This window comes from Xyrauchen texanus, chromosome 5 (genome assembly GCF_025860055.1).
Source record: "Xyrauchen texanus isolate HMW12.3.18 chromosome 5, RBS_HiC_50CHRs, whole genome shotgun sequence".
In the NCBI taxonomy this organism is placed as follows: domain Eukaryota; kingdom Metazoa; phylum Chordata; class Actinopteri; order Cypriniformes; family Catostomidae; genus Xyrauchen; species Xyrauchen texanus.
Genome location: NC_068280.1, coordinates 51506964 through 51528980, shown reverse-complemented (window position 1 = coordinate 51528980; position 22017 = coordinate 51506964). Strand labels below are relative to the sequence as shown.

Below are 22017 nucleotides of genomic sequence, written 5' to 3'. Positions count from 1 at the left end.
TAAAATTATTAAATGCCATTTTTCCACCAGACAACATAGATGAAATTACTCTGACGTCACACCGCAGGTGTAGGGGTGTAACGGTATGAAATGTTCACGGTACGATAAACTTTACAAAAATACTGCGGTATAACCGTATAACTGTATTAACGTGCCTTGCTAAAGTTATTGGCAGTTTATCTTATTTTATTATTGCTAAAAATGCACAAGTGTCGATATAATATTTTAACGTTTAACTCTAGCGCATAAACTCATATCGATACATCAAATGTCACAAAAAACTGGTTTGGAAACAATTTGTCGAGAAAATTGGCATTAATGCAAAAATTTAGTGTCACGTGACAGAATTGACCCCAATTGTTAGTCTGTGTTAATCAAGACAACAGTATTGAAGACAATTTATTGTACATGATTATGGATCGATCTTTACGGCATCTAGAGCCGACCTGCAAATGTGACACTTCCAGGAGTGCAACACAAATATCTCGCGCACATTGAACAAATGAATCACTGTTTGTGATTAATTTAATCGCAGTATCATCCGTTTATTTATTGAAGTTTCTTTTCCACACCATTCAGAATAACAGACGGCAGTCACGGAATTAACCCACAATACAAAACACATCATTTCTGTGCTCAGATGTTTTAAATTAAAAATAAATAGACAATATTAGGAGAAAAGCATCAGTGCTTTTATTTTTTTTTTTTGAGCAATTACAGCCCAATCCTATAAATTATTGTTTAGTTTTACTTTTGAAAAAAATGCAGACAAAATTCCCTGTATTAAATTAAATAAATTAACAAACGAAAAAATACATATTTTTAGACCTATATATGCCTTTTCTTTATGCAAACCTAAATGATCTTTACCCTGTTCTGCAGATGAATAAAGTCATCTGAATGACATTCTCAGAATGTTCTAGACTATTTTCAAAACTATAAACTATCAGAACTATTTTTTAATGCCGAGTTCAATTTCAGAAAACAAGATTTTGAACATCTTAAAACTTTTACATATTTTAAATCTAACCCTCTTTATCTCGGATCGCGTTTGCTGAGCTTCTTCAGAAAATGTAAATTGAATTATGACATTAAATTAATTTTAGATGACAATCAAGTTCAGTTGGTCATTAAAAGTTGCTGGAGAAATATGCGGGACATGATGCAGCTGTGATGGTGATGCTTTAGATTAGATGAAGGATTTGATGCCCATCAGAAGAGCAACTGTTCCCTTTGATTACAATTCTTCTTCTGACTGCTTTTATTTGTGAAATTAAAATGACAGTAAACTTCAAATTTGAATGAACTGTCTCAATAATCTCCCCATTTTACCAAAACCTCTGAGGAAAAAAATTAGGGACATCTGGGAGGCAAATTAGCGATAAACACACATTTCTGAATGGAAACGGCTTGAACTTATGCAGCAAAGTGTATTTTTAGGCATGACGTCATCACGCACATAATTTTTATCGATAAAAGGCCATTCGAATGGAAAACCTTCAAATACCACAACCTTCAGCAGAACAACACAAACATGCGTTACATTCTTGCATTCAAAACACTTGAAGGAGCACAAATGTGAACTAAGAGATCTCAAGATGTGATTAAAAATTGAGTATTAAACTATAGTTAACTCGACACAGTGACCTAAACATTTTATTTTTACGATGCGACACACCCATAGGTGTAAACTGACGGGCCCTTAAATTAGCCCTCATAATAAATCTCCAACTGATTGTAGTGTAATGTTATAAGCATTTATGGTGTTATAAGCATTTATGGTGTAATTGCATATTAACTCCGCTAGAGGGCCACCTTGGTTTTACGGCGGTGGTTACCGGGAGTGCGTCAGTGATATACATGCACAAGCTGGTTAGCAGCACGAGCTGCTAGTGTTCTGTAATAAACAAGTGGTTCTGAGATATACCGCTCCGTGTGAGTAGTTTATCAAATACACTACATGATGAGGAACACTACACTGATTGATAAATTCACTTGTGTAATGGATTACTGTGAACTGTGTGTCAATGATTGACTTATTGTCAACATTTCCCTTGTTGTCTGCCCTGTGTTTCACTAGTCTTTGTCACAAACTACAATTCCCATGATTCCCGGCCCTCATCACTGCCAGCCCTGTGTCATTGTTCTCACCTGATTGTCGTTTGTCATCATCATGTCTCCTGTGTATTTAAACCCTGCTGTTTCTCTATTCCCCAGTCGATTGTTGCTTGTTTGTAGATGTCTGGATGCTGTTGTTTTTGCCCATGTTAGAAGTTGTTGTTTTTGCCCATGTTAGAAGTTGTTGTTTTGCCTTGTTTACCCAGTTCGTGTACCCTTGATGTTTTCGTGTTTTTGGTTTCTGTTTTCCCATCGTGGATATTTCCTTTGTTCCTATCTGTTTAGTTTTCACCTTGTTAAATAAAACCTGCGTATAGATCCTCACTATTCGTCTGCCTCCTCCTACAATCGTAACACTTATGATCAATAATATGGTAGTAAACAATACATTGTATTCTAAAGCTGCTTTTTGTGTCTTATTAATAATTACATAGTTATCTTTAAACATTTAAAAATGATATATATATATATATATATATATATATATAAAATAAAAAATATTCAGATAATTAAAATGCATTACATTCCTGTAGCAGAAGAGTTCATTATTAATAAGACAAAAAGTTGTTTTAGAATACAATGTATTGTTTATTACCATATTATTGATCATAAGACAATCATTGGAATACAGTTCACAGCAATCCATTTCACAAGTGAATTTGTCAATCATTTGGAGATTTATTATGAGGGCTTGTTTAAGGACACGTCAATGTACACCTGCGTCAGCCATGCTTGTGTAGCGTCTCAGATGTGTTGGGTCATAAACATAAAATGTTTAGGTCACTGTTTCAAGTTAAATATAGTTTAATACTCAACTTTTAAACACGTCTTGAGATCTCTTAGTTCAGATTTGTGCTCCTTCAAGTGTTTTGAACACAAGAATGTAACGCATGTTTGTGTTGTGGGTTGTTTTCTTCACTGTATAAACTGTGTGTTGCTCACACAGCTGAAGTTTCACTTACTGCCCTCTGGAGTAAACAGGTGGTAGTACAAGCTAGCATTTCTCAGGAATCTTCCTTATTACGGTCCGGGGGCATTGCAATTAATTGCGTAAATTTTTTTAACACTTTCTTTTTTTGTAAATTGAATCACACTGAATTAATGCGTATATATAAATATATATATAAATGCACTACATTCTTGTGGCAGAAGAGTTAATCATTAATAAGACAATCAAAAAGCACCGCTAGAATACAATGTATTGTTTACTACCATATATGTGTGTATATATATATATAGTGTGTTTCCCTGCGATGGACTGGCGACCTGTCCAGGGTGTACCCCGCCTTTCGCCCACTGTTAGCTGGGATAGGCTCCAGCCCCCCGCGACCCTGTACACAGGATAAGCGGTTGACGATGGATGGATGGATGGATGGATAGTGTGTTTCCAACAGGGTTTTGTGAGAGTATGGGGGGGCGGACCTACAACAATTGAAACTGGAGTGCTTTGCGTTCACAAAATTAATAAGTTTATACCTTGTTTATATTTTCACAGGAGTTTGGAGCAAGTCTCTGTAGACAGCGAGCACATCAGAGCGCTTGAGATGTGGTTCATTTTCTTATTTTTTATTTTTTTATTGCTGAGAACATTCAACAAAAAAAATTCAATAAACATACAGTATATAATATCAACAACAACAATAACAATTATAAAAAACAACAATAAAAAAATAAAACAAGACAAAAAAATTAAAATAAAATTGTAAAAATAATAACACAATATATAATAAATAAGAGGGTCATTATATCACATAAAAAATCCGAGCAAATACTAACAGTTCTTATAGCTTTCTTATTAACAGATACTGAGATCACATTTAAATAATTTTCCATTTATTTTAAGAAGACCAATAAAACAGGTTTACAGTTTGAAAATGTGCATTTGTGAATGTAAAATTTGCTTAGGAAAAAAAAATCAATTAATAACAAGACGGATATTTTCTTTTGTGGGTCCGAGTCAAAATACCCAAATATAATGTTTCTCATATGTATTGAGAAGCCTGGAAAAATCTTACATTTGACACCAAAATAAGTGTACCATTGTTTCATCAGAGTTCACACAAAAAGAGCATGCTAAATTAATGTCAGCTCTAAACTTTTGTATACAATTTTTTAACAGGGTAAAACCTGTGTATCAGTTTAAAGGAAACTTGAAGTGGTTCATCTTCACACGCGCTCAAGAGAGCTGACGTATGCGGTGCCGTTCCCTGAGATGCTCGGAGTTCAACTGAAGTGAATGAGACAGCATGCAGAGGCTGAATCCAGCTTCTTAATCAACTTTTTTTATTCAGTAAAAGGGACTCGGTGCTTCGAAACTACAACTCTATCACTGGCGAGTGAAATGTTAATATGACTTTTTGCCAGTGGCTAATAACAGACTTTTTTTTGTCGCATAGTGCGAAATGTACACGCATATGCGATTGAATTACTCGCAATGTAGAGGGCTATATCTCAAATAATTATCATCATCCTCAACCAAATAACGTTTGACGGATCCAGGATCCAGTGCAGATATCTGCAAGTGCGTGTGCGCGCGTGAGTTTACAGCAGCGGGGGAGGAGCTAACCGGAACTGACTGGCGCATGCGCGAGAGAGAGCGCAAAACACAAACTTTTATTTTGTTATTATGAGACTGAGAAGTGCAAAAATATTATAGATGAGAAGTGTAAAAATGTTTTCGGTTCATTATGAGACCGTAGCGGGGCAAATTAGACTGTGGTGGGCCGCCAGAGTCTAGTCAATGAATGGGAAACACTGTATTTAACACCACCATACAGTATTGTATTGTATTGCAATACTGCTCTATCAATTAAAATCAGAATGGGCCATTAATGGTGGTGGGGCAAGAAGATTCCCTGTCTCAAATTATACTGGTTATTCAGATTTGCTATAATTGGGAAGGAGCTTTTTTTACCCCTTTTTATAAAATTTTTCCACCCCGCGGAACCTGAGAAGTGATAGGTGATTCCCCAACCCTCACCAATTTGTTTGGATGAGCATTTTACATTGCCGTAACTGTTTAGCTCATGTTTAGACAGACCAAAAATTTCAGACTAAAAATAACTCCAGGTGTTACATATGTCAATGATGCATATAGGCTACAATGTATTTATAAATGATGTATTTTGCGCTTATAATTGTCATTTTAATATTTGGATATTTATTTGACATTCTTCATCTGGAACTCTTCACTTCTGCAGTAGACAGTGTGTTTTAAAACTTGTTATGTATAAATATATTATTATAATTAAATTCCACCATGAAAGTCTGCACGTGACATCCCCGTTCAGTGGCGGGATTTAATTTATAAATAATCTTTTTCGTTAAGAAATTAGATTACTTACAACAATATTAACATTACCAGATGTAACACTTCAAAAGGACAGACATAATAATAATTTCTCCATGTTTTCCTCGATACTTTCCTTTGCTTCCACCACGTGTTTAGAAAGACCAACAATTTCAAACAAAAAAATAACTCCAGTTGTTACACGACAAAGTATGTCGTATAAAACATATGTAACCTGATTTTGTCTTGATTAAGGTTTGCAAACCCTTAAATAAATAATAAATGTAGAGAAAGCATTAGATTACATGTTTACCGATAGTGGCACCTGGTGGCCAAGGTTGGTACCGCATGCATTTTTTTTTTTTTTTTTTTTTAAGAGAAAAATTGAAAAATGTTGAAGAGATAAATGTAAAAATTTTGAAGAGAAAAAAATATTTTTGGAAGAAATACAATTTTATTTGAAGATAAAAACAATGTGGGCTCAGACAGGCTCTTTCACAGTTAATTTGTCCCCACATTGCGGTTCAGCGCTTCCGTAGAAAACTAGCACATACCCAGAGAGCAAAGAAAACACGTCTGAATTGTTTTATCGAAACTTACTTTTTTATTACGAATTTTAACTACAAAAACGACGCCTACCTGATGATCCACACAGAACAAGCTAATAATTTAGCTCGTAATTAGAAAATAAGCCAGCGATGATGACAGATTTATCTAAAATTACCAAATAAATAAACCATTGTAACTATTCAGTATTGAAACATGAACTTATAAAGGAAATTATAGCCCACGTCATTAGTGTTTTTTTTTATTTATTTAAATTTTACTAACGTTAACTGAAGAAGAAAAAAAAAACATCGCTTACCTGACACAAATCCGACGACAAAGATGAAGATCAATTGAAACTGTAGCGACATTTTCGTATAACGCACTCTTTCGGACCTTATTCTATTGAATTTGTTCTGAAAATCCTGTCCTGTGCTATTCCCCCAGAGACCCCCGTCGAAGTATCTCAAACTGGATGAAGGTATCGAAATTGCGACTGGAGATCTTCTATATAAATTTAGCACAATCTCCACGGCTTAATTATAACGGAGAGCGTAACGGTCATTTCGCGTGTTACGACAGTAAGTCACCGTTTGCGGATACCATACAAATGGATTATGAGAGCCGTAAACTGACACCTAGCTGTCGCAAGGTCATCAATGACTTCTCTAATAAAACAGCAATTCTATCGTAGTAAACTCCACACTCAGTTCATCCCAAGAGGATTGTTTAGTGTAAAATATTTTGAAGATTAGTGGACAGCTAACCAATTAATTAAGTGATGAATTATTTCCTTACAAAATCACTTTATTCCGCACTTTGAAGCATCTTCTCCATAGACATCCATTCAAAAAGAACGGCCTGTTGTTTCCTCGCTGCGTAATGATAGCCTATGCAAACCATGTTGGATTTCAGACAAGTTCTGCTTTTTCATACCTAGAGATTACACAATGGGGTGAAACCGAAGTACCTTCAAACTATAATATTTGTACTAAAACAATATTCACAAAATTGACAATGGTTTTACTACAGCAATATTTTAACCATGATATTCACGGTAAACCAATTTGTGGTTTTACTCTACATGCCATAGTTACTTATGTTAGATAAATGCAAACTATTGCAAGGGAACGCAAAACTTTTCTCGAGGTTACACAAAACGATTTAATCCTTGTAATGTGGAGTCAACCTTTATTTATAGAGCACATTAAACATCAGAGGTTGACCCAAAGTGCTTTAAAGGTCAAACAAACAAAATGCAACATTATCAAGTGCAAATGTACCAGATTAAAAGCTCTAACTAATGATTCAGTGTTGAGTCCAGAGACATCATCTGTAAAAGAGTCATTCTATGAAACGGGTGCCATTTGGGTCCGCAACGTTTGATGAGATGCATCAGGCAAAAAAAATGTCCCAAAGTGTGTTTACAAAGCTTAAAGTTATTAAATCAAGTGTTCTTGTTAACATGATATATGATAAAAATACTATTCTTAAAGAGTAACATACTATTTTAATCATTTTTCATTAGTAGCCTACATTGCCAATTTCACATGTCCGTGTTGACCAACATGACATTTGCATCTAAAATGTCACCAAATAAGTTATATATTTTTTTCAAACATTTATTATTTTCAGGATTGTATGTGTCCCTGTATATATAAGATATATTTATTCAAAATAAACCTTATTTTTTTGTAAATATTTTATGATTTGTGTGTGTCCCTCAGTTTGACTTACCACCCCGTCACAGTAACTTGTTTTATCTATAAATAATTTACCGTTGCTTTAAATGACATCACAAAGTGGAAATGACATAATTTGAGCCTTGTAGCCACCAAAAACAAAAGCAGGCAAGTACTGACTTCTTTTACTTTGTTTATTTGTTTTTTTTGCTTTTTCATGTTAGGCAGGGTCCGTCAAGCTCAAACCAACCACCCCGTCATGCAAAATAGATGGGGAAACTGATTTTATTAAATTTTTTACATTAATGCAAAGAAAATTATATTTCAGATTGAATGCATTTATGCTATGTGAGGAACTTGACCACATTTGAGATCTGTCACATGTTTTATTGTGATGGGGTGGTTCTGCTTCCCGTTTGAATTCTAATATATATTCAGATTCTAATATAGGCTAATCAATTTATTTTCTGTTAACTTAACCCTGATTGGTTCACTCACTCACACACTCATCACTCACTATCTCTTTCACTCACTCATGCACTCACTCTCTCACTATCTCTTTCACTCACTCACTCTCTCACTATCTCTTTCACTCACTCATGCACTCACTCTCTCACTATCTCTTTCACTCACTCACTCTCTCACTATCTCTTTCACTCACTCACTCACTATCTCTTTCACTCACTCACTATCTATTTCACTAATGCACTCACTCACTATCTCTTTCACTCACTCACTATCTATTTCACTCATGCACTCACTCACTATCTCTTTCACTCATGCACTCACTCACTATCTCTTTCACTCACTCACTATCTCTTTCACTCACTCACTATCTCTTTCAGTCACTCACTATCTCTTTCACACACTCATGCACTCACTATCTCTTTCACTCACTCACTCACTATCTCTTTCACTCACTCACTATCTCTTTCACTCATTCACTATCTCTTTCACTCACTCCCGCACTCACTCACTATCTCTTTCACTCACTCACTCACTATCTCTTTCACTCACTCACTATCTCTTTCACTCTCTCACTATCTCTTTCACTCACTCACTCACTCACTCACTCACTATCTCTTTCACTCACTCACTCACTATCTCTTTCACTCACTCACTATCTCTTTCACTCTCTCACTATCTCTTTCACTCACTCACTCACTCACTCACTCACTCACTCACTATCTCTTTCACTCATTCACTCACTCACTATCTCTTTCACTCACTCACTATCTCTTTCACTCACTCAATATCTCATTCACTCACTCACTGTCTCTTTCACTCTCTCACTATCTCTTTCACTCACTCACTCACTCACTCACTATCTCTTTCACTCACTCACTATCTCTTTCACTCACTCACTATCTCTTTCACTCACTCACTATCTCTTTCAGTCACTCACTCATTCACTCACTATCTCTTTCACTCACTCATCACTCACTATCTCTTTCACTCACTCACTATCTCTTTCACTCACTCCCGCACTCACTCACTATCTCTTTCACACACTCATCACTCACTATCTCTTTCACTCACTCACTATCTCTTTCACTCTCTCACTATCTCTTTCACTCACTCACTCACTCACTATCTCTTTCACTCACTCACTCACTATCTCTTTCACTCACTCACTATCTCATTCACTCACTCACTATCTCTTTCACTCACTCACTCACTATCTCTTTCACTCACTCACTATCTCTTTCACTCACTCACTATCTCTTTCACTCTCTCACTATCTCTTTCACTCACTCACTCACTATCTCTTTCACTCACTCACTATCTCTTTCACACACTCACTATCTCTTTCACACACTCACTATCTCTTTCACTCTCTCACTCACTATCTCTTTCACTCACTCACTCACTATCTCTTTCACTCACTCACTCACTATCTCTTTCACTCACTCACTCACTATCTCTTTCACTCACTCACTCACTCACTCACTATCTCTTTCACTCACTCACTATCTCATTCACTCACTCACTATCTCTTTCACTCTCTGACTATCTCTTTCACTCACTCACTATCTCTTTCACTCTCTCACTATCTCTTTCACTCACTCACTCACTCACTCACTATCTCTTTCACACACTCACTATCTCTTTCACTCTCTCACTATCTCTTTCACTCACTCACTCACTATCTCTTTCACACACTCACTATCTCTTTCACTCTCTCACTCACTCACTCACTATCTCTTTCACTCACTCACTATCTCTTTCACTCATTCACTATCTCTTTCACTCACTCCCGCACTCACTCACTATCTCTTTCACTCACTCACTCACTATCTCTTTCACTCACTCACTATTTCTTTCACTCATTCACTATCTCTTTCACTCTCTCACTCACTCACTCACTATCTCTTTCACTCACTCACTATCTCTTTCACTCACTCACTATTTCTTTCACTCATTCACTATCTCTTTCACTCACTCCCGCACTCACTCACTATCTCTTTCACTCACTCACTATCTCTTTCACTCACTCACTATTTCTTTCACTCATTCACTATCTCTTTCACACACTCATAACTCTCTCACTATCTCTTTCACACACTCACTATCTCCTTCACTCACTCACTATCTCTTTCACACCCTCACTATCTCTTTCACTCACTCACTCACTCACTATCTCTTTCACTCACTCACTATTTCTTTCACTCATTCACTATCTCTTTCACTCACTCCCGCACTCACTCACTATCTCTTTCACTCACTCACTATCTCTTTCACTCACTCACTATTTCTTTCACTCATTCACTATCTCTTTCACACACTCATAACTCTCTCACTATCTCTTTCACACACTCACTATCTCCTTCACTCACTCACTATCTCTTTCACACCCTCACTATCTCTTTCACTCACTCACTCACTATCTCTTTCACACACTCACTATCTCCTTCACTCTCTCACTATCTCTTTCACACACTCACTATCTCTTTCACTCACTCACTCACTATCTCTTTCACACACTCACTATCTCTTTCACTCACTCACTACCTCTTTCACTCTCTCACTATCTCTTTCACTCACTCACTCACTATCTCTTTCACACACTCACTATCTCTTTCACACACTCACTATCTCTTTCACTCTCTCACTCACTCACTCACTATCTCTTTCACTCACTCACTATCTCTTTCACTCACTCACTATTTCTTTCACTCATTCACTATCTCTTTCACTCACTCACTATCTCTTTCACACACTCATAACTCTCTCACTATCTCTTTCACACACTCACTATCTCCTTCACTCACTCACTATCTCTTTCACACCCTCACTATCTCTTTCACACACTCATAACTCTCTCACTATCTCTTTCACTCACTCACTATCTCTTTCACACACTCATCACTCACTATCTCTTTCACTCACTCACTATCTCTTTCACTCTCTCACTATCTCTTTCACTCACTCACTCCCGCACTCACTCACTATCTCTTTCACTCATGCACTCACTCACTATCTCTTTCACTCACTCACTATCTCTTTCACTCACTCACTATCTCTTTCACTCACTCACTATCTCTTTCACACACTCATGCACTCACTATCTATTTCACTCACTCACTCACTATCTCTTTCACTCACTCACTATCTCTTTCACTCACTCACTATCTCTTTCACTCACTCACTCACTCACTATCTCTTTCACTCACTCACTCACTATCTCTTTCACTCACTCACTATCTCTTTCACTCACTCACTATCTCTTTCACTCACTCACTCACTCACTCACTCACTATCTCTTTCACTCATTCACTCACTCACTATCTCTTTCACTCACTCACTATCTCTTTCACTCACTCACTATCTCTTTCACTCACTCACTATCTCTTTCACTCTCTCACTATCTCTTTCACTCACTCACTCACTCACTCACTATCTCTTTCACTCACTCACTATCTCTTTCACTCACTCACTATCTCTTTCACTCACTCACTATCTCTTTCAGTCACTCACTCATTCACTCACTATCTCTTTCACTCACTCATCACTCACTATATCTTTCACTCACTCACTCACTATCTCTTTCACTCACTCACTATCTCTTTCACTCATTCACTATCTCTTTCACTCACTCCCGCACTCACTCACTATCTCTTTCACACACTCATCACTCACTATCTCTTTCACTCACTCACTATCTCTTTCACACACTCATCACTCACTATCTCTTTCACTCACTCACTATCTCTTTCACTCTCTCACTATCTCTTTCACTCACTCACTCACTCACTCACTCACTCACTCACTATCTCTTTCACTCACTCACTCACTATCTCTTTCACTCACTCACTATCTCTTTCACTCACTCACTATCTCTTTCACTCACTCACTCACTCACTATCTCTTTCACTCACTCACTATCTCTTTCACTCACTCACTATCTCTTTCACTCTCTCACTATCTCTTTCACTCACTCACTCACTATCTCTTTCACTCACTCACTATCTCTTTCACACACTCACTATCTCTTTCACTCTCTCACTCACTATCTCTTTCACTCACTCACTCACTATCTCTTTCACTCACTCACTCACTATCTCTTTCACTCACTCACTCACTATCTCTTTCACTCACTCACTCACTCACTATCTCTTTCACTCACTCACTATCTCTTTCACTCACTCACTATCTCTTTCACTCACTCACTATCTCTTTCACTCTCACTCACTATCTCTTTCACTCACTCACTATCTCTTTCACTCTCTCACTATCTCTTTCACTCACTCACTATCTCTTTCACTCACTCACTATCTCTTTCACTCACTCACTCACTCACTCACTATCTCTTTCACTCACTCACTATCTCTTTCACTCACTCACTATCTCTTTCACTCACTCACTATCTCTTTCACTCACTCACTATCTCTTTCACTCACTCACTATCTCTTTCACTCACTCACTATCTCTTTCACTCACTCACTATCTCTTTCACTCACTCACTCACTCACTCACTATCTCTTTCACTCACTCACTATCTCTTTCACTCACTCTCACTATCTCTTTCACTCACTCACTATCTCTTTCACTCACTCACTCACTCACTCACTATCTCTTTCACTCACTCACTATCTCTTTCACTCACTCACTATCTCTTTCACTCACTCACTATCTCTTTCACACACTCACTATCTCTTTCACTCACTCACTCACTCACTCACTATCTCTTTCACTCACTCACTATCTCTTTCACTCACTCACTATCTCTTTCACTCACTCACTCACTATCTCTTTCACTCACTCACTATCTCTTTCACTCACTCACTCACTACTATCTCTTTCACTCACTCTCTCACTCACTCACTATCTCTTTCACTCACTCACTCACTATCTCTTTCACTCACTCACTATCTCTTTCACTCACTCACTATCTCTTTCACTCACACTCACTCACTCACTATCTCTTTCACTCACTCACTATCTCCTTCACTCACTCACTATCTCTTTCACTCACTCACTATCTCTTTCACTCACTCACTCACTCACTATCTCTTTCACTCACTCACTATCTCTTTCACTCTCTCACTATCTCTTTCACACACTCACTATCTCTTTCACTCACTCACTCACTATCTCTTTCACACACTCACTATCTCTTTCACTCACTCACTCACTCTCTTTCACTCACTCACTATCTCTTTCACTCACTCACTCACTATCTCTTTCACACACTCACTATCTCTTTCACACACTCACTATCTCTTTCACTCACTCACTCACTCACTTTCACTCACTCACTATCTCTTTCACTCACTCACTATCTCTTTCACTCACTCACTCATCTCTTTCACTCACTCACTATCTCTTTCACTCACTCACTCACTCACTATCTCTTTCACACACTCACTATCTCTTTCACTCACTCACTATCTCTTTCACTCACTCACTATCTCTTTCACTCACTCACTCACTCACTCTCACTATCTCTTTCACTCACTCACTCACTATCTCCTTTCACTCACTCACTCACTACTCACTATCTCTTTCACTCACTCACTCATCTCTTTCATCACTCACTCACTCATCTCTTTCACTCACTCACTATCTCTTTCACTCACTCACTCACTATCTCTTTCACTCACTCACTATCTCTTCACTCACTCACTATCTCTTTCACTCACTCACTCACTCACTATCTCTTTCACTCACTCACTATCTCTTTCACTCACTCACTATCTCTTCACTCACTCACTATCTCTTTCACTCACTCACTATCTCTTTCACTCACTCACTATCTCTTTCACTCACTCACTCACTCACTATCTCTTTCACTCACTCACTATCTCTTTCACTCACTCACTATCTCTTTCACTCACTCACTCACTCACTCACTCACTATCTCTTTCACTCACTCACTCACTCATCTCTTTCACTACTCACTCACTCACTCACTCACTCACTCACTCATCTCTTTCACACTCACTCACTCACTATCTCTCTCACTCATCTCACTCACTCACTCACTATCTCTTTTCACTCACTCACTCACTATCTCTTCACTCACTCACTCATCTCACTCACTCACTCACTCATCTCTCTCACTCACTCACTCACTCACTCACTATCTCTTTCACTCACTCACTCACTCACTCACTCACTATCTCTTTCACTCACTCACTCACTCACTCACTCACTATCTCTTTCACTCACTCACTCACTCACTCATCTCTCTCACTCACTCACTCACTATCTCTTTCACTCACTCACTCATCTCACTATCTCACTCACTCACTCACTCACTCACTCACTATCTCTTTCACTCACCTCACTATCTCTTTCACTCACTCACTATCTCTTTCACTCACTCACTCACTCACTCACTCACTATCTCTTTCACTCACTCACTCACTCACTCATCTCTTTCACTCACTCACTACTCACTCACTCACTCACTATCTCTTTCACTCACTCACTCATCTCTTTCACTCACTCACTCACTCACTCATCTCATCTCACTCACTCACTCACTATCTCTTTCACTCACTCACTCACTATCTCTTTCACTCACTCACTCATCTCTACTTCACTCACTCACTCACTATCTCTTTCACTCACTCACTCACTCATCTCTTTCACTCACTCACTCATCTCTTTCACTCACTCACTATCTCTTTCACTCACTCACTATCTCTTTCACTCACTCACTCATCTCTTTCACTCACTCACTCACTCACTCACTCACTATCTCTTTCACTCACTCACTCACTATCTCTTTCACTCACTCACTCACTCACTCACTCACTATCTCTTTCACTCACTCACTCACTATCTCTTTCACTCACTCACTCACTCACTCACTATCTCTTTCACTCACTCACTCACTCTCACTCACTCACTATCTCTTTCACTCACTCACTCACTCTCACTATCTCTTTCACTCACTCACTCACTCACTATCTCTTTCACTCACTCACTCACTCACTCACTATCTCTTTCACTCACTCACTCACTCACTCACTATCTCTTTCACTCACTCACTCACTCACTCACTCACTCACTATCTCTTTCACTCACTCACTCACTCACTAACTCTCACTCACTCACTATCTCTTTCACTCACTCACTCATCTCTTTCACTCACTCACTATCTCTTTCACTCACTCACTCACTATCTCTTTCACTCACTCACTCACTCACTCACTATCTCTTTCACTCACTCACTATCTCTTTCACTCACTCACTCATCTCTTTCACTCACTCACTATCTCTTTCACTCACTCACTCACTCACTCACTATCTCTTTCACTCACTCACTCACTCACTCACTATCTCTTTCACTCACTCACTCACTCACTCACTATCTCTTTCACTCACTCACTCACTCACTCACTATCTCTTTCACTCACTCACTATCTCTTTCACACACTCACTCATCTCTTCACTCACTCACTCACTCACTCACTATCTCTTTCACTCACTCACTCACTATCTCTTTTCACTCACTCACTATCTCTTTCACTCACTCACTATCTCTTTCACTCACTCACTCACTCATCTCTTTCACTCACTCACTCATCTCTTTCACTCACTCACTATCTCTTTCACTCACTCACTCACTATCTCTTTCACTCACTCACTCACTATCTCTTTCACTCACTCACTCACTCACTCACTATCTCTTTCACTCACTCACTCACTATCTCTTTCACTCACTCACTCACTATCTCTTTCACTCACTCACTCACTCATCTCTTTCACTCACTCACTCACTATCTCTTTCACTCACTCTCACTCACTCACTATCTCTTTCACTCACTCACTCACTCACTCACTCTCTTTCACTCACTCACTCACTATCTCTTTCACTCACCCTCACTATCTCTTTCACTCACTCACTCACTCACTCACCACTCACTATCTCTTTCACTCACTCACTCACTCGCCACTATCTCTTTCACTCACTCACTCACTCACTCACTTCACTCATCTCTTTTCACTCACTCACTCACACGCTCACTCATCTCTTCTCACTCACTCACTCACCACTATCTCTTTCATCTCACTCACTCACTCACTCACTCACTCACTATCTCTTTCACTCACTCACTCACTCACTCACTATCTCTCTTCTCACTCACTCACTCACTCACTATCTCTTTCACTCACTCATCTCTATCTCTTACTCACTCACTCACTCACTATCTCTTTCACTCACTCACTCACTCACTCACTATCTCTTTCACTCACTCACTCATCTCTTTCACTCACTCATCACTATCTCTTTCACTCACTCACTCACTATCTCTTTCACTCACTCACTCACTCACTCACTATCTCTTTCACTCACTCACTATCACTCACTCACTATCTCTTTCACTCACTCACTCACTATCTCTTCACTCACTCACTCACTCACTCACTCACTCACTCACTCACTCACTCACTCACTATCTCTTTCACTCACTCACTCACACGCTCACTATCTCTTTCACTCACTCACTCACACGCTCACTATCTCTTTCACTCACTCACTATCTCTTTCACTCACTCACTATCTCTTTCACTCACTCACTCACTCACTCACTATCTCTTTCACTCACTCACTCACTCACTCACTCACTCTCTCACTCACTCACTCACTCACTATCTCTTTCACTCACTCACTCACTCGCTCACTATCTCTTTCACTCACTCACTATCTCTTTCACTCACTCACTCATCTCTTTCACTCACTCACTATCTCTTTCACTCACTCACTCACTATCTCTTTCACTCACTCACTCATCTCATTCACTCACTCACTACTACTCACTCACTCACTATCTCTTTCACTCACTCACTCACTCACTATCTCTTTCACTACACTCACTATCTCTTTCACTCACTCACTCACTCTTTCACACGCTCACTATCTCTTTCACTCACTCACTCACTATCTCTTTCACTCACTCTACTCACTCACTCACTCACTCACTCACTATCTCTTTCACTCACTCACTCACACGCTCACTATCTCTTTCACTCACTCACTTCACTCACTCACTCACTATCTCTTTCACTCACTCACTCACTCACTATCTCTTTCACTCACTCACTCACTATCTCTTTCACTCACTCACTCACTACGCTCACTATCTCTTTTCACTCACTCACTCACTACTCTCACTCACTCACTCACTCACTCACTCACGCTCACTATCTCTTTCACTCACTCACTCACACGCTCACTATCTCTTTCACTCACTCACTCACTCACTCATCGCTCACTATCTCTTTCACTCACTCACTACTCTTTCACTACGCTCACTATCTCTTTCACTCACTCACTCACACGCTCACTATCTCTTTCACTCACTCACTCACTATCTCTTTCACTCACTCACTCATCTCTTTCACTCACTCATCTCTTTCACTCACTCACTATCTCTTTCACTCACTCACTACACGCTCACTATCTCTTTCACTCACTCACTCACTATCTCTCTTTCACTCACTCACTCACTCACACTCACTATCTCTTTCACTCACTCACTCACACACGCTCACTATCTCTTTCACTCACTCACTCACTCACTATCTCTTTCACTCACTCACTATCTCTTTCACTCACTCACTCACTATCTCTTTCACTCACTCACTCACACGCTCACTATCTCTTTCACTCACTCACTCACACGCTCACTATCTCTTTCACTCACTCACTCACTCACTCACTATCTCTTTCACTCACTCACTCACTACTCTTTCACTCACTCACTCATCTCTCTTTCACTCACTCACTCACACGCTCACTATCTCTTTCACTCACTCACTATCTCTTTCACTCACTCACTCAAACGCTCACTATCTCTTTCACTCACTCACTCACACTCACTATCTCTTTCACTCACTCACTCACTCACTATCTCTTTCACTCACTCACTCACTATCTCTTTCACTCACTCACTATCTCTTTCACTCACTCACTATCTCTTTCACTCACTCACTCACACGCTCACTATCTCTTTCACTCACTCACTCACACGCTCACTATCTCTTTCACTCACTCACTCACTCACTCACTATCTCTTTCACTCACTCACTACGCTCACTATCTCTTTCACTCACTCACTCACTCACTCGCTCACTATCTCTTTCACTCACTCACTCACACGCTCACTATCTCTTTCACTCACTCACTCACACGCTCACTATCTCTTTCACTCACTCACTCACACGCTCACTATCTCTTTCACTCACTCACTCACTATCTCTCACTCACTCTCACTCACTCACTCACTCACTATCTCTTTCACTCACTCACTCACTCACTCACTCACTATCTCTTTCACTCACTCACTCACTCACTCACTCACTCACTATCTCTTTCACTCACTCACTCACACGCTCACTATCTCTTTCACTCACTCACTATCTCTTTCACTCACTCACTCAAACGCTCACTATCTCTTTCACTCACTCACACGCTCACTATCTCTTTCACTCACTCACTCACTCACTCACTATCTCTTTCACTCACTCACTCACTATCTCTTTCACTCACTCACTCATCTCATCTCATCTCACTCACTCACTCACTCACACGCTCACTATCTCTTTCACTCACTCACTATCTCTCACTCACTCACTCATCTCTTTCACTCACTCACTCACTCACTCACTCACTATCTCTTTCACTCACCTCACTCACCACTCACTATCTCTTTCACTCACTCACTCACTCACACGCTCACTATCTCTTTCACTCACTCACTCACTCACTCACTATCTCTCTTCACTCACTCACTCACCACTATCTCTTTCACTCACTCACTACTATCTCTTTCACTCACTCACTCACTCACTCACTCACTATCTCTTTCACTCACTCACTCACACGCTCACTATCTCTTTCACTCACTCACTCACTCATCTCTTTCACTCACTCACTCACTCACTCACTCACCTCACTATCTCTTTCACTCACTCACTCACTCACTCATCTCTTTCACTCACTCACTCACTATCTCTTTCACTCATTCACTCACACGCTCACTATCTCTTTCACTCACTCACTCACTCACACGCTCACTATCTCTTTCACTCACTCACTCACTATCTCTTTCACTCACTCACTCACACGCTCACTATCTCTTTCACTCACTCACTCACGCTCACTATCTCTTTCACTCACTCACTCACTCACTCACTATCTCTTTCACTCACTCACTCACACGCTCACTATCTCTTTCACTCACTCACACGCTCACTATCTCTTTCACTCACTCACTCACTCACTCACTCACTATCTCTTTCACTCACTCACTCACACGCTCACTATCTCTTTCACTCACTCACTCACACGCTCACTATCTCTTTCACTCACTCACACGCTCACTATCTCTTTCACTCACTCACTCACACGCTCACTATCTCTTTCACTCACTCACTCACTCACGCTCACTATCTCTTTCACTCACTCACTCACTCACTATCTCTTTCACTCACTCACTCACGCTCACTATCTCTTTCACTCACTCACGCTCACTATCTCTTTCACTCACTCACTATCTCTTCACTCACTCACTCACTCACTATCTCTTTCACTCACTCACTCACTCACTATCTCTTTCACTCACTCACTCACTCACTATCTCTTTCACTCACTCACTCACTCACTCACTCACTCACTATCTCTTTCACTCACTCACTCACTCACTCACTATCTCTTTCACTCACTCACTCACTCTCTCACTCACTCACTATCTCTCTTTCACTCACTCACTCACTATCTCTTTCACTCACTCACTCATCTCTTTCACTCACTCACTCACCCTCACTATCTCTTTCTCACTCACTTCACTCACTCACTCGCTCACTATCTCTTTCACTCACTCACTCACTCACTCACTATCTCTCTTCACTCACTCACTCACACGCTCACTATCTCTTTCACTCACTCACTCACTCACTCACTATCTCTTTCACTCACTCCACTCACTATCTCTTTCACTCACTCACTCACGCTCACTATCTCTTTCACTCACTCACTATCTCTTTCACTCACTCACTATCTCTTTCACTCACTCACTCACACGCTCACTATCTCTTTCACTCACTCACTCACTCACTATCTCTTTCACTCACTCACTCACACGCTCACTATCTCTTTCACTCACTCCTACGCTCACTATCTCTTTCACTCACTCACTCACACGCTCACTATCTCTTTCACTCCACTCACTGCGCTCACTATCTCTTTCACTCACTCACTATCTCTTTCACTCACTCACTCACTATCTCTTTCACTCACTCACTCACACGCTCACTATCTCTTTCACTCACTCACTCACTATCTCTTTCACTCACTCACTCACGCTCACTATCTCTTTCACTCACTCACTCACTCACTCACTATCTCTTTCACTCACTCCACTCACTCGCTCACTATCTCTTTTCACTCACTCACTCACTCGCTCACTATCTCTTTCACTCACTCACTCACTCGCTCACTATCTCTTCACTCACTCACTCACTCACTATCTCTCTTCACTCACTCACTCACTCACTATCTCTTTCACTCACTCACTCACTCGCTCACTATCTCTCACTCACTCACTCACTCACTCACTATCTCTTTCACTCACTCACTCACTCACTACGCTCACTATCTCTTTCACTCACTCACTCGCTCACTATCTCTTTCACTCACTCACTCACTCGCTCACTATCTCTTTCACTCACTCACTCACTCGCTCACTATCTCTTCACTCACTCACTCACGCTCACTATCTCTTTCACTCACTCACTCACTACTCACTCACTCACTATCTCTTTCACTCACTCACTCACTACTCACTCACTATCACTATCACTCACTCACACGCTCACTATCTCTTTCACTCACTCACACGCTCACTATCTCTTTCACTCACTCACTCACTCACTCACTCTCTCACTCTCTCTTCACTCACTCGCTCACTATCTCTTTCACTCACTCACTCACACGCTCACTATCTCTTTCACTCACTCACTCACTCACTCTCTTTCACTCACTCACTCACTCACACTCACTATCTCTTTCACTCACTCACTCACTCACTATCTCTTTCACTCCACTCACTCGCTCACTCATCTCTCTCACTCACTCTCACTCACTCACTATCTCTTTCACTCACTCACTCACTATCTCTTTCACTCACTCACTCACTCACTCACTCACTCACTCACTCACTCACTCACTATCTCTTTCACTCACTCACTCACTCACTCACTCACTATCTCTTTCACTCACTCACTCACTCACTCACTCACTATCTCTTTCACTCACTCACTCTCACGCTCACTATCTCTTTCACTCACTCACTACTCTCTCACTCACTCACTATCTCTTTCACTCACTCACTCACTCACTCACTCATCTCGCTCACTATCTCTTTCACTCACTCACTCACTACACTCACTATCTCTTTCACTCACTCACTCATCATCTTTCACTCACTCACTCACTCACTCACTCACTATCTCTTTCACTCACTCACTCACTCACTCACTATCTCTTTCACTCACTCACTCACTCGCTCACTATCTCTTTCACTACCTCTTTCACTCACTCACTATCTCTTTCACTCACTCACTATCTCTTTCACTCACTCACTCACTCATCTCACTCACTCACTCCTCACTATCTCTTTCACTCACTCACTCACTCGCTCACTCACTCTCTTTCACTCACTCGCTCACTATCTCTTTCACTCACTCACTCACTCACTCACTCACTATCTCTTTCACTCACTCACTCACTATCTCTTTCACTCACTCACTATCTCTCTTCACTCTCCTCACTCCTATCTCACTCATCACTCACTATCTCTTTCACTCACTCCTCACTCACTATCTCTTTCACTCACTCACTCACTCACTATCTCTTTCCTCACTCAC

General features: G+C 39.9%; 1 protein-coding gene across 21 annotated transcripts in view; it reads right to left on the bottom strand.

The window, feature by feature from the left end:
- The window catches only part of LOC127643460 (uncharacterized), a 119969-nt gene that overhangs the window by 69507 nt on the left and 28445 nt on the right, over positions 1 to 22017 (bottom strand). For 3 of the 21 annotated variants that reach the window (XM_052126243.1, XM_052126237.1, XM_052126245.1), the window contains exon 1: positions 6273 to 6339. The exons of the other annotated variants lie outside the window; for them this stretch is intronic. In XM_052126243.1, coding sequence (XP_051982203.1) covers positions 6273 to 6324 — 52 coding nt within the window. In that variant the 5' untranslated portion in view covers positions 6325 to 6339. Of the gene's footprint in view, positions 1 to 6272; positions 6340 to 22017 lie in introns of those variants that run through there. 21 annotated transcript variants of the gene reach the window in all.